Source organism: Apteryx rowi, unplaced genomic scaffold (genome assembly GCF_003343035.1).
Source record: "Apteryx rowi isolate R43461 unplaced genomic scaffold, aptRow1 scaffold_409, whole genome shotgun sequence".
Classification (NCBI taxonomy): Eukaryota; Metazoa; Chordata; class Aves; order Apterygiformes; family Apterygidae; genus Apteryx; species Apteryx rowi.
In genome coordinates, this window is record NW_020450614.1 from 18,806 (window position 1) to 33,818 (window position 15,013).

General features: G+C 37.1%; 1 protein-coding gene across 1 annotated transcript in view; it reads left to right on the forward strand.

Annotated features, from left to right (window-relative positions):
• Nucleotides 1–15,013, forward strand: part of FAM184B (family with sequence similarity 184 member B) — a 49,382-nt gene that overhangs the window by 17,224 nt on the left and 17,145 nt on the right. The window contains exon 3 of the mRNA XM_026075654.1: nucleotides 5,370–6,131. Coding sequence (XP_025931439.1) covers nucleotides 5,370–6,131 — 762 coding nt within the window. The remainder of the gene's footprint in view (nucleotides 1–5,369; nucleotides 6,132–15,013) is intronic.

A 15,013-nucleotide genomic window follows, 5' to 3' on the forward strand; every position in this document is an offset into this window, starting at 1 on the left:
GAAATTTTGTCAAAATATCTTCAATAACTTGCTGACAGTAGAGTGCTTGAAATAAGTTATGTTTATTGTGTTTTATAAGTGAAAGTCAATGCCATTATGATCTGTGTTGATTCAAGGTATTTTTAATGGACAGTGAGTGGATGAGTGAGCCCTGAACTGTGTATTTCTTACCAAAAGAATTGTGCTTTATAGCGTTTTTCTCATAAATGGTGTGGTAGTAACATATGCAGTCTGAAGGCTCACAAAAGAAATTTTTGATGTTCCTCTCTACAACTCCAGCTTTTGAAAGCAAAGTTGTTTCAACCAGAGCTGATATTTTACTTCAGAGGAAAATAAGTTTCTTTAGCTTGTGGTTTTGTGAGGTGCTGCAACCTCTTCTTTTAGAAGACTAAAAAATCATAAGGCAAATAAAAATGCTATTTAAAAATATAAATAATATATAAAATATAAAACTTCTTGTGATTTTAAAGGTATTCTTTAATTTTAGGTTCTGAAACATTTCTGAATGCTTGAGGTGACAGTATTCTCTCATACAAACATATAAATGGGTAACATTATCAATAGTCACTGGAACTATCTGTGTACATAAAATTATTTTTGTTATTTCAGGAAGCCATAGAAGACCCAAGGAAAGATTTGAGACTTTTCTTGAGGTTACTAACCATATGTTACAGCAGTATTATTCAGTTAAAATCGGCATAGGTGCCCTGGTGTAAAATTGCATCAGCACCATAGCTAATCATAGCCTAGATGGCCTGTGCCTTATTAAAAGGCGTTCTTCCTTCTTCGGTGTTAGAAAGGACAAAGATATTCATGTGAATTCTTATTAGAGTATTAATTTGTCAATTGTGTGAGCTGGTTTTATTTTCTAGTCTGTATAATTATGGTAACAGAGAAGGCTAAGGTATACAGAGCCATTTCTTTCCCAAAGTGAGCTTTCTCCTCATAATTTTGTTGTGATTTATTTTAAAAGAGACCATTTCAAGGCTGCCATGTTAAATACCTCACTCTTCTTTAATCTGCTTCGGAAGTGGACAAGGCAGAGTTCATAGAAGCAAACTCAGCTGCTAGTGAGGATGAGATACTACTGCTACTAGTAAAAAAGAGATGCTGCAATCACCTGGTCTCAGTCAGCCCATAGCAAGTTAGTTAGCAATGGAAACTTGCCTCCTCCCCTGCTTTGTTTAGGGTGCTGTCGGGTGTACCCAGCGTCCCCCTCAGGGCCTTTTGGCCCATGTATGAGATCTGGACTATCACGCTCCTTTCTTTTTCTCATTAGTTATCCTATGGAACTAGGGCCCGTTCTCATTGTATTTCTTTTAGCCCTTTCCTCATCAGGAAGGGTTTGATGCATTACTTCTGTCCGATAGCCTGGGCCTGAAAGGAGAAGAATATTTCGGATCCTTTGCCTTTTTTTCTTTTTTTTTTTTTTTTTAATTCTTATAACAGCACTCCTCTCCGTACCAAACTGTCTCACTTCTTATTCAGCTAATAAAGCAACTTGCTAGAGTCATTTTTTCGTAATGGTAGTCAGCTTCCTACAAGAATAGTATTGGTTAAAACTACTGCTAGAAAACAGATCAGTCTTTTTCAGGATGAATTCTTTAGTTTTGTCTTCACTGATGAGGTACAGTTGATTATTTTCTTTTTTTTTGTTATTTTACATCACCATAAAGAAAAGCGGGAATGAAATAAGATGCCATTTAGATTTAGGGCATTCAGAGGATAAAACAGGACTAACAAGATGTATTCATATTCACAGCACTGATAATTCCCCAGTGCATGCTGTGCATTAGTGTTCCTACCAACCTGTCATACATTTCAGCTGCTATAAAATCAGTACGCTTCCAAATGCACGTGCAGCTTTGGAGAACTGTAAGGAGGCAGTAGCCACTGGTATTATGCTAGTAACTCAGTGAGTGATATAATGTCCTCTRCATTTGAAGGCAGTTCTCTGTGCTGTCAAACTGACCAATTTTAGAGCTGCTTTTAAAAAGCCTTTTATCAGCACAGCTGTTGAGAGGTTTATACCACGTTACCCAGCAGAATGTATACTCTACAAAGTACAGTAGCTGAAATCATCTTCAGTATTTTTCCTTCCAGCAGAATGCATGTAAAGTCTCAGATTCATCTCACATGAATTTAGTCTCTTAAATGAAGTACCTGGGATGGGAATATTGTAGCCCTGGGCATTTATATTAAATAGGGAATGAAAGGCATGTGTGAGAGACCTAAATTTCAAGAAGTAGTGAGCAGCAATCCTTTGAAAATTAAATCTYTTGAGAAGTTTAAGATACTGAGGAATCAGTTTCAGCAGTCAAGCCTGAAGGTTAACTTTAAGGACCTGCATTTTCAAGTCAAAATTCTTCATTGTGGTTCTAGCCACTGTTGAATGGAAGCATGGGAATAATTGATAGAGCAGGGAGGCCAGTTTCTCCCAGTCTTGTAGATAACTCACCTAAGATTTTGGTGATAACCATTAATGTAGAAAGTCTCCAGTTCAGTCTAATGTTCAGTGCAATTTGGGAAATTTCTATCTGTAATGTGTTTGTCTAAAGTCTGACTTCAACTTCCACTGTCAGACTGAATACAACACAATATGAGACAGACAGTACTAATACACTAGATAAATTCATCAAGAGTGGAAGTTTTTGAATCATGAAAGCCTGATGTTCTAATAATGTATTTGCATTTTGTTAATGGAAAGAAACAAAGACATATTGTTGCCAAAATTTGACCCAGCTAACTGAAGAGTCACCCAAACTAATTACTGGTCATTCCAAAGCTATGGGCAAAATTAATCCTTCTCTTTGTAGTTTTTAGGACTGTTTTTATGGCGTGAATAGTTTAAAGGGGTTCACAGAATGATTAAAGTTAAAACTTCTGGAGAGAAGGAATCTACTTAGTATCCTGCAACTATTTCTGTTTCAAAAGAAAAACTGTTAAAAATAACAGAGGATAATTAACAAGATGTAATCTGAGTCCAAAGTATATAGAAATCTAAATGTGGACAATGACTTCTTGTCTGTTTGTCTTCTGGAACATGATGCTGTTATTCTCTTTCTCACGTATTTATCCACAAGCATATCCAGACTGTGTTTTGCATTTGTGAACTCTTTAAGGCTTCTATATTTATTTCATTACTACCAGGATGGGAGTTTACTTTATGCAAGATGTATTTGTGTGTTTGCTTTTATTTATGGATGACTGAAATTCAATATGTTACTCAATATATAAATAGCACAAAAAATGCTTAGATATAGCTAAGAAAATACAATAATTCTGAAGACGTCCTTGGGGTGTATGCAACGTAGGCTCCGATGTTAGACTTGTGACGCTTAAGTGTGGTATTAGGCCTATTGGTCTCTTAATTGAGGCTTTCCCTGAGGAAGGATTGAATTCTAGTAAAATAAAAAATTTAGCTGTGATCTTCTTTCTAGGTTTATGTATTTAAGACAATTGTTTTCTCAAACACTGTCTCATCTTTCCATTAACCTCTCTGGGCTCAGGCCAGACTCATAATAGCTGTTGTAACTTGTATGTAATTTCCAGACCTAGTTTTGCAGAGGGATAAGGTGTATATGGAAAAAAAAATAAACAGAGGAAAACCTCCATGGATATATTAATAATCAAAATGTTGTTCTTCTTGAGTTAGATACCTATGTCTTTTCATACTACAATTTTGTAGAAATGCGATTAATGGAACAGCTATTGTGGACCCAGGAATACCCTAAGTGATCTGGTCTGAAAAGGCTATCTTCTGTTTCTGATAGTGTCCTGTGTCAGAAAGTATAGCCATATCTTTTAGTCAAGTAATTCAAAAAGGAAGCTGCTAATAAGCAATGAAAGCAAAAATCCATGGGAAATGTAATCAGAAGCATTAATATGACTCATACAGAAGTCAGTCATTTGAGGGGAGATAGTGTTGGCTGACAGGGGAGAAAATGGATGGTAAATATCTATACATTAGTTTCGGTTATATATGTTGGTGGTTGCACAGTTCAGTACTAATTTTCAGGTATCTGGGAAAAAATTTCCCGCTAGGAAATTCCTCTTGCTTGATCCTTTCCTGTATCTAGTCACACTAATGAATCTGCCCATATATACATTGATAAATAGCATAAAACATCATAGGAGATTTTGAATACACAAAAAATACTGCTTAACACTTACCAGGGTGGATGGTATGAATGGCTTGAACATACATAATAACATGAAATAAAAATAAAGAAGCATTTTATATAAAAATCAGTTACAAATTTAAAAACTAATCCTGCTTCCATAGGAASAGTAACAAATACCCACTGGCCTTAATAGAAACTGGATTAGGCCCCATGTCAAGGCAACTTCTATTTTTGGAGTTTATGTAACTGCCTTATAAGTTCAACATGGAACTTTACTGGTTTAGACCATGAACTCTTCATTTTGATCTATTGTGGGCTTTTTTTTATATAATAGTAATGTGTACTTGTACAACAGCGTTTGTGAGAGGGCATCAGCATTGGCTGAAGGCTTCTTGGGGTAATAATTTTTCTTAAAGTCATGAGAATTATTATTCTGCATTTTATAGAACAAAATAAAGCTTCAAAAAGTTCAGACTAATTGTTTTAAAAAGTTGCTTACTGTCATCAGAGGCTCTCCTTGAATCCAGTAAAGCCTAATTTCTAAGATATACAGCCATTACTGAAGTGCGCTAAAAAACATCCGAACCAAACCAAAAGATACTTTCAATGCAGTGACAGCTATTTTGAAATATCAACCCAAAAACTAACTCACCAGGCATGTGACTTCTAAGGGTGCATCTTCAGTGGAGTTTTAGTTCCAATCAGGAGTGCACAATTTTGTCCTTCTTCTGAACTTTGCTTTCATTCACATCAGAGTGATTTTGGTCCACATGAGCTGGATATCATGTCCTCAGGATCTCAGGTTTCAGTCTACAGATCTGCCTCTGCTGATCCCTGGTACTTGCTAAAGGTGAAGTGGCAGATGGTGCTACTGCACTGAAAGCTTAATAGAGCGCTAGGCTACAAATAGAGTCAGTTAGCTAGAAGAGGCCCTATTTCATTCCTTGTGTTAGAAGTCAAACCAGGTGCATGAAGTGGTGACTTGCCAGAAGTAAAAAAGGAAATTGCTGACAAAATCTGAAAAAATCTGCTTCTCACAGTATCGTCATCCTTCCCTATAAGGTTTTGCAATTTATAATTGTCTCATATGTTGCTAGTGGAAARAAACAAACAGCAGCAAAAATTTAACTGTAATGATAATTCTCTTAATAAAGCATTTATGACCTTGATAAATATAATAACTAAATTCATAACACTGCCAGTTATCAGATACTGTAATTTCCCATTCTTTTTCTTGATTTATAGGTGATATATGCTCTGAACACTAAGAATGATGAACATGAGGCTACTATACAGGCTCTGAAAGATGCGCATGAAGAAGAAATTCAGCACATTCTTGCTGAGACAAGGAAAACAATTCTTCAGTATAAAAGCAAAGCTGAAGAAGAACAGTTGCTCAGAAAGCGTATTCAAGTCCTTGAAGATGCAGTCGAACAACACAAGAGACTAAAAGAAGAAGCCTTAGCAGAGTTAACCCTATTCAAGAAGCAGGTGGAAGAAAGAGAGCTGAGAACAGAAGTAAAACAGGCACAGATGATCCTTTCCASAGACACAGTAGACACCAATGCAGACTTTGAAAACAAGCTTCTACATTTAAATCAGGAGCACGAGGGCCTGTTAGATGAATGCAAAGCATCTAGGAGAGAGAATTTAGATACAAAAGAGATTCTAGATGAAAAACACAGTGTGGAAGGACAAGCTCTGATTAATGAGATGGAAAACCTGAAGAGTGAGAACCAGAGAGTCATTGAAGAATGTACACAGAAAACCAGGCAACTGCAAGCCTTTTATGAGAGAGAAAAAGAGACTTTAAAAAAGGCTATGCAGCAATCCATGGCAGAGAGGCAGAATTGTCAGCAAAGAGAACTGGAGCAAAGGAAGAGCTTAGAGGCTCAGGAAGGTTTTTTGCTGCAGCAGGTAAAGAAGCTGGAGGCAGACCTAGAGGAGAAAACCTGGAAGGTAAATGAGAGGAAGAAACATTCCCAGAAGCTAAAAGAAAGAATACAGGTAGAGTATGAGACTGTGATCCATATCTGTGCCTGTTAAAGAACAAATTATCACTTCCTTAAAATTCTAGGGGGGGTCTTTTAAATGCTCAAGTCAAATGCTTTGTAAGAACTAAAACGGTTTAAGAGGCTTGGAAGAGAAAAAGGAAGAATATAGCCCTGGGGAGTTTTTAAAGGAAGAGTTAAGCTGATTAGTAACCCATTAAGAGAACTCTTTGAACACTAGACCTCCTATTCCCTGAAGGAGGTAAAACTTGTCTGTTGTCTGAACAGAACTATAAGTTTTTTGCACAGAATTGAGAAGGGAACAGCAAGCAGGCACTAATGCTGGCAATGAGTGTGTACAGAGTATGTCCTCCTTCTGCATTGTGGCTGTCAGCAACTCAGTGCATTCATGTAAACAGGGTCAGGTAAGAGACCAGGCAGTGAGCTAGCAGGTTAGAAAACAAGTGCTTTATCTTGTATGATTCTTAGAACAATAGCTTGTATCAAGTGACATTTAATAAAGTGTCCTGTAAACCTGTGAAGTTTCATGTGCTGAATCGAGAGACTTTCAGTCAGGTCTGTCTTCATGCTTTGCCTATCTACCAAAGCTGGTGTATATCTCATACATTTGCAGCACATCATGTGCCAGGCACAGCTGCCAAGGTTGGCAGATCTTGGGCAATCTGCCAGCCAACTGCATTTGGTACATAAGGTCATGAAATGGGAGAGACACTGAACTGTGGTGAAGCTGAAGCACCCAGCCATGGTTTATACTCAGCAGAGTTCTGTGTCCATCTAATACTGTACATTCTTCCCATCACATAAACTCACCCACTGGACCTGTCTCCAGCCATGTGACAGCTATCTTTCTTATTAGTTTGGAAAAAAATCATGAAGGAGATGTGACTGATGGGAAGAAAGATGTATCTCCATCAGAGTCTCAGAGAACTCCAAAATCTTGTAGAGACCAGGGTCATCCCAGTCAGCTGCGTTCCTCCAAGACAGTTGTGATCCTTTTCACCATCTGCCCTCACATCTTGCCTGACAGCATTGCTCTGATGATGTTGCACAGTTGTTGACTTCTTCTTGGAGGATGTTCTTGGAGAGAGTTCAGCCTTTAATAGGGTCACTGCCTCTCTCCATGAGTTCGTGACATCAGAGGGTGGTTTGAACATGCCGTCCCCAGCATCATCCAGGCTCCATTGTCTCAATGCATAGATCTGTAGCAGACGGATCTCCATTTTCTACAGAAAAATGGAGAGTATATAATGAATGGCGGAGATGCAGATAAGCCCCCTCTTTATTGACTTGGGGAAATCCATAAAATATGTTTCAATAGGGAAAAGTGTATTGGCTCTGTGGAAGTGATAGAGGGGAAGAGGGAAAAGTAAAATCTTGATTTCTTGTGGGTTCTTTCAGTTAGATTCAGGAGAAATGAAGAATAGAGGCATGGAAATTCATGCAGGTGATTTACTTTTTCTGCATTATCATGTAAGAAGTGCAGTGTTTTGGGGATTAAATAATAGTGGAAATAACAAGGTGGTCTCTTTAGAAATTTAATTTCTAAATTCAGTATCAGCTAGATAAAATCTTTTCTGAGGGACATATGCTCAACTGTTGTAAAATTTATATCCTCAAAATCAGTGCAATGATGCTGTTTTACACACCAGCTGAAAATATTACCTTGAATCTTTAAAGAGATGCTCTCAGACTAGATTAAATCTGGAAGAAATAAAAAGTCAGATATCTTTCTATGTTTTTCCAACTTAAAAAAAAAATCTTCTTTTGATGCCATCTTTAAGTATTACGTTTTTTTCATAATATTATGGACAATGACAGACTGGGAAGGAGAAGCATTTCTTTAATCATTAATATCTCTGATCATTAGTAACACTAGCAAGAAAAGCTATTAAAACACATGAAAGATAAAAGAACTGGTATTTAAGCAAGATGAATTTTCTGATTTTTCCTTGGTGTATGCCAAGTGGTTTGAGACCTTTAGATGAAAGGCATTGTATTACTGCACATTTGTTATTACTATGTGTATTACTATTACTATGGAACAGAGCATATAAAGGATGACAAGCCATTTTCAAAAAGTCTGATCCATTCAGTCTAGCTTTGGAAGAATTTTGGCATATGGCAGAGGGTTTTTTTTAAAAAAAAAAAAAAAAGACAAGCTTATCTTTAAGTTTTCAGTTACAGAGGATATCAAATAAAGTTGGGTTTAACCCATGAAGTTTTATTCAAATAACATTCGTGTAGGAACAAATAGAAGTTTTGTCTAAGTAAGTATTGCAGTGCTGTGTTAGACTCTTGGAGACTGAGACTATAGCCCCAAAAYAGAACATTAATTATGGCCAAATTTTTGCCTTTAGTGATGGACAGACAATTACCAGCAGTCAGTAGGAGCTGTTTTTCTATGTTTTTAGGCATCTCCATTATGTTACAAAATTATTGTACTTCAGCAATAAAAAAAAAAAAAAATTCACTAAGCTGTAGCACAAATTGTCATGAAATTAATGCAGGTATGTCCTGCTCCAAGCTTAGGATAGTCTCAGGCATCTTTCAGATGGGAACTCCTGATGAGTGTTCACTTTACACAGAAGCCTATTGCATCTGATGGAATGGCTCCGCTTTACAGGTACTGTGGTAGTAGGGACAGTTTAAAGGCACAGAAGAGAAACAGATTCTTTTAAATTAGCTCTATAGGGGAGAGATTCTTATCATGGAATTGCACTGAAAGAGAAAATGACCATTTACTACAGAAGACAAGAAAAAGAACATAAGTAATAAACATAAAAATAATGCCATGCATATCTGGGGATTTAGAAATGCAGCTTAATTCTGGGATCAAAATGTATAGTGAAAAAAATGGTGAAAGAGCTAAATGTAGCCAAAGACAGAAATATGCTTCAGGAGAAGGAAATCTTGCAAAAAGCAGGTAAGATGCTCATTAATGTCATTCTGAAATATTTCCTATGTCACTCATACTAGAAATTCCACAAGTTATTTATGCTATTTGAAATGTAAATTTTGCTATAACAGAAGAGAGGAAGCTATATTGAATTCCCAGAACAAAGCTGTTAATGAAGTAGATGAACTGAAGAGTCAAATAGCGCAGCTGCAGCAAATAACTTCTACCAAACAGAGCCAAAGCAAGAAAGGCTGTGGAGACATGTGGGGGCTTAAACAGGTATTTTGCTCTCAAACATGCAAAGGCATGGCATGCCAAAGAGTCCTAAATCAATGTCATTTTTATTCTGTCTTTGGGTCATTCTACAGAAGTCAGTCCTATAAGATTCACAGACCCCTGGCCTCATCCAGTAGAATATTGACTCCTAGTCATAAACTCAAGGACATGAGTTACTGCAATGACAGCAAAGAAACTACAAACATGTTTAAAGTACAACTGTGCTAGCCTAGGTCAGGTTGTTCAAATTCTTCTGTAACCCGGCTCTTTAAGAGAACAAGGTCCAACACAGACTTTTGCTGTTGGGGCCAACTTGACATGATTTTTTTTTTTTTCCTAAATATAGAAGACAGTTCTGTTCTCCTGAAAGGCATAACAGAAATAATACCAAGAATAAACTCAGTACGGTGAGGAATGTATGTATTCTGAGAGGTCCCTCTGTACAGCAACTCCCCTTAATCAATTTTCCAGTCCAAACTCTTTTCTGTATTTTTTTGTTCTCCTAGAAGATTGTTATGCTAGTATTCTGGAAAATTAGACCTGGCATCAGAGACATAGTAAAAAACAAATTTGTCCTTTGTATGCTTTCACAGAAGTAAGGTTGTCCTTAAGGAAGCCTCCATGGTTGGAAGTGAGTCATCCAAAACCAAACCGAAACAACAAAACAAAAACAARCAAAAAGCCTAGACTACAGAAGAGGCATACAACCCTGAATCATTACAGTTCCACACTGTTAACTAAAATAAAGCCAGTATTTTTCAGTGGAGTATATCCACCTATATAGCATGTTCTTTACAAAACAGATTACCAAGACCCCAGAATTCTACCTTGGTTTTGTCATATAATATATAGCTAGTATGTTTCACAGCCTATGGAAGCTGTAGCTACTGAAAACAGGATATGAATAAAAGACACAAGGGACTTTGCAAAAGCAGGAATCAGTCCCATGAGGAGAAAATATGTCTGAAGGAACAACTGGTAAAAGGGTTGGAAGACCTTGTAATGAAACATTCAAAGGAAATCAAGTCAGTCTAAACCTTTGTGGAAGCTGAAAGAAAAAAGAAATGCAGAAGGTAGGAATGTTCTTCTATTTCTAGATGCTCTAATTCATCTGTTTTTAATCTTATTGGTCACAGTGACATCATTTGAATTATCCTCACTGGAGGCACTTTGAATTACCATAAAATGCAAGGATTTTCTCACTACGTTCTTACTGGAAAAAAAGAAAAAAAGGAAAGAAAAAGTCAAGCTGATTTATTTCTGTGAAAARCTCCTCAGGCAGGAAGGTGAGTTTATCCTTGATGTGATAAACTGCCTTCCTAGCAACACTTATGCTTGCATGTAACATTTGGAGTGATTAATATATGGTCCCTCCTGAAGAATAATGTATTGTAGTTGTACTCCAATTTCTGACTTAAATTTCCATGGATCTATGCTGTGAWATACTCAAATGTATTGATTTAATCAACATTTTTCATTATTTAGGCAGAGGAGCTAATTCTGCAAGGTGGTGGTAAGTTGATTTGGACTGCAGGTGTTTTCAATGAAATGACCACTCGTTACAAACTGTAAATGAATGCATGAGTGTATATGTCCATATTTAGCTTCAGTTGTGAAGAATATTTGTCTTCTTGTGGATTCAGACGAGTTGCCTGTGCCATACCCACTCTCAATATGTTTTAAATGTCCAAGCTTCAATTTTTGTTGTTGCAGTGCCTTAGCAGCAATGGCAACAATTGGCTAAGGGGATTCTTCAAAGAATTTAACTTCTGTGAAAACAGCTGTCTGTGGTAATTTTGGTTCTCTTGCCAAGTGGCATGAATATTTTGGCTTCAAGAAATTTGCAGTCTATAATGTCTCTGTGCAGTAGAGAATCCAAATGTGAGCTGAAATCCATTCAAATGTAGGAAAACCTTGAAACACATGTTTAATTTTAAGCACATATTTTAATACTTAGTGAAGCTTACACCTTAGTGCATGTCTAAGCAGTTTGGCAAACTGGGGCATAAACTAAGGAGGAATTTAGTCTTCCATCTCCTGAAGTACTTGTGTGTTTGTCGGACATCTTCAGGACAAAAATATTTGATTAGAGCATTTGTGTGGCAATCAGACTACTAGTCAAGTGTTCTTTAGATCCTTGTTGTTACTAAGAGGGTCCTTCTACTCTACTTTAATGCTATAGCTATCAGAGTTCACCATCAATTTGAGAATAATCAAGTCTGTTGCTGACAAGTTGTGAAGTCATAAAAAGCATGCCGCTCCTATCACTAAATGTTGATATTCGTAGCATTTTCTGGATTTTGGAGACTAGGACTTGGGTTAAGTTTTCTTCAGAAGCATTCATTTTCGTCTATGAAACTATTGGAGTTTATGCATATGTGCAGTCCCATTTCTCAGGAAGGAATCTGTGTGAGTAAATTATTTTACCTGATCTTGAAAGTACTCATGTTTGTTCACTATGTAAAGATGTGGTGCTTGAGGGCACACAGWTACCCTATCAAATATGTCTTATGAAAAGGACCCTCCATTTTACATAGTGTRTTGTTTATGTGAACAAGTTTGTATGAGGTATACTTAAAATGATGTCATGTTGAAGGTCGTCTTCATGTGAATCAGATCAAACTTGAATATCAGTTGCTTCCTTTTTTTTTTTTTTTTGTAAGAAAGGCCTTATAGTAGGCATTTATTGCCCTTAGGCAATAAATATTATTGCTTATAGTCATCTTTTCTTGGAGAGTCACAGAGGAATATTCAAGTAACTAAGAAAAATCCTGAGTTAGTAAAACTTAAATAAAACAACACTATTTTTCCTAACTAGTGCTATTTATATCCTTTAATATAATTAAGTCCCATAGCAGATGTTTGGGAATTGTTATTTCTATTTTCCAGATTGAAAATTTGAGCTATAGAGATGCAATTGCCAGAGATGTAGTGGGCATGCTGCAAACAGCTGATTTCCTGGTTGTAATTGCAAATACCATTATATCCTCTCATTTTTTTACAGGAAAAAGTAAAGCAAATTTCTCCCTTGCAACATTCACATCTCTGTGTTTGATTCCATCCTTTAACTGCTACCCAACCATTACCCTGTTTCTAAACTGTGAAATGCTATTATATTTTCCTTTGTTTATTTATGAATTGCAAGGAATACATGTCACTATTGTCCGCACTACTGTTTGCTAGTATTATGCTGTCACACTATGAAGGTTTGATAGTAACAACTGAGACAGTAACGTAATAAAAAAATTATGTTTACTTCCTCACGCAAGCTCTTGGATTAGTAACATCCATTAAAATAACGCGATTACTAATTTAGAAMGGATAACCTGAAATCATCGATTACTGATTTAGAAAGGATAACCTGAAACCGTCAATTACTGCGCTATTAATTGGAAGCACTGCTTATCCCTACTTGAAAAGCTTTCTTGTTCACTCTCTTAGTGAGAGGACTCTCAGCGTCGAGGAGTTACCTTAMCCCAGCGTYCCAGGAAAAGGTGTGTGGGGGGGGAATACTCACGCTCCAGCCGGAGAGGATGATCAGGTCACGTTCCCGTCCCTGCTCAAACTCTCCTGGCTCCCAAGTCTCTTTTTATACGGCTGGGGCTCTGGGCAAACCCTGCTTTTGCTGACTTTTTGCGAGTTTCACAATCACAGGACTGTGCCTTCGTCTGCTTGGAAGGACCTTGCTAGCGAGGCAAGACCACAACACCTCTGTATCGCTTCTCCCCTCCCTGCAGGTCCATGCAGATTCCTTGGCCTTGTTGGGCGGCAGAGTTCTTTAGTCCTGTTGGCTCTTCTAGTCTGCAGCCTTGAACATATCAGTCCTTGCACATATCAGGCAGCAGACTTCTTCAGTCCTATTAACTCTTCACTCACTCATCACATGCCATCCTTTCAACAATATAACTTGTCTTCAATAGATTTTTAGGTGGTTCTTCTGTTAATTTGAATTCTTCTTGAGTCATTGTGCTATAAAATGTAACATTCAAAGTAGTATTTTTTCCTGTTTTCTCCATTTGTAGTGTCTGAAAACATGCTAGAATTTTTTTTTTCAATTAGCAAATTGACACAAATAGCAGGAGCAAGCACACTAATGAGCCTGTAATACAAATCACTTCAGGACATTTTTAGAAGTTGCTCATTTAAGTCTTTCTACAGTAAAGAATTATACACATTTTGTCTAAATTTCTGCACATTGGGATAGATATTCTCAGTGCGTAGGGATTTAGACAGCTCTTAAATAACTGGCTATACAATTATGTGAGCACTACGGAGTGTCTGCTCAGTAATGTGGGCTACTGTCAGCTCATCAGTCCTGTGTTCCGTTCTGCAAATACCTTCCCTTGGTATTTCATGTTGAATCTAAGATCCTTGCCTCCAGAGTGCTCCAGGGCTTGAGTTTAGGATTTCTAAAAGCCTGCATAGAGCTATTGAATGAGAACTGTGGTCTTTCATGTATTTCCTCTGGTGCAACAGCACTGTCTTCAGTAAGGGTAAATCTCCTCTTTGCAAGACACAGAGCTTTGTCAGGTGCTTGTCTGTGAACAAGCCTGATTACCCTCCAATCCAAGTATAAGGCATTTTTATTTTGACCTTGCCTTCTATTTTACACAACGTGTATAATAAAGATCTGAAGAGAACATCTTTCTGCACAGGCTGTTTTCCTTAGGAATGACAGAAGAATGAACAGAATCATARAATAACGTAGGTTGGAAGGGAGAGCTGGAGGTCACCTAGTCCAGCCCCCTGCTCAGAGGAGGGCCTCTTGGATCAGGTTGCTCAGATTCTTGTCCAGCTGAGTGGTGAGTATCTCCAAGGATGGAGATCCCACTGGGAAACCTGCTCCAGTGTTTGATCAACTTCATGGTAAAAAAACATTTTTCCTTGTACCTAATTGGAACTTCCTGTGTTGCAAATTGTCTGTTGCCTTTCATCCTGTCACTGTCCTGGAACACGTAATAAATGTTTATATGCAACTTAGTTGTTTAAGGAGCTATGAAATTATTAGAAAGCTAGTATTACCCCAACTTCAGATTTTGTTTACTGTAAATTCATTTCATTGACTATCCTCGACGCTCATGTCCTTTATCTGTAGAGCAAATGCAGTATAACCACCATCACTGCAAGTTCTTGGTCACTGTCTTGCAAGTGGTGTTAACATTGTTTTTTCAAAGACTATTTCCACAGATAATACAGATACAGATAATACAGTCTTTAATGTAACTGGGTTTTTAATTTCCTTCCTAGGATTCTCTTTATGGATGTTATAAGATAGTGCTTCTTGTGATTCACTTTTCCACTGATCACCCATTAGYTGATATTGTTTATATGGTCAATGTATACCTATGTTTTTCAGATCTTGTGGGTGCCTCTTGCATTCTAAATTATTGCATTCTAATTATTTTTGAACACTAATACCACCAACAGCAAAACAGTCTGACTCTTCATGTTCTATAGTTTTCTGCCTCAGGAAGGCTTTCAGTAGAAGATTAGGCTTGTACTATCTGTATGGTCTAACACTAATCTTAGAAAACTACTGTAAATAATTTTTTGGTAAATAAGAGTGACATTAAAAAAACAGGAGTATGTATTACTGTGTAAACTACTCTCATTATCTAGATTAATGTAGAAGAAACGTTCTTTCTTCTCATGCTGCATGTTCTGCCCAGCTGTTGCCTTTTCTTTTCTTTTCTTTTCTTTTCTTT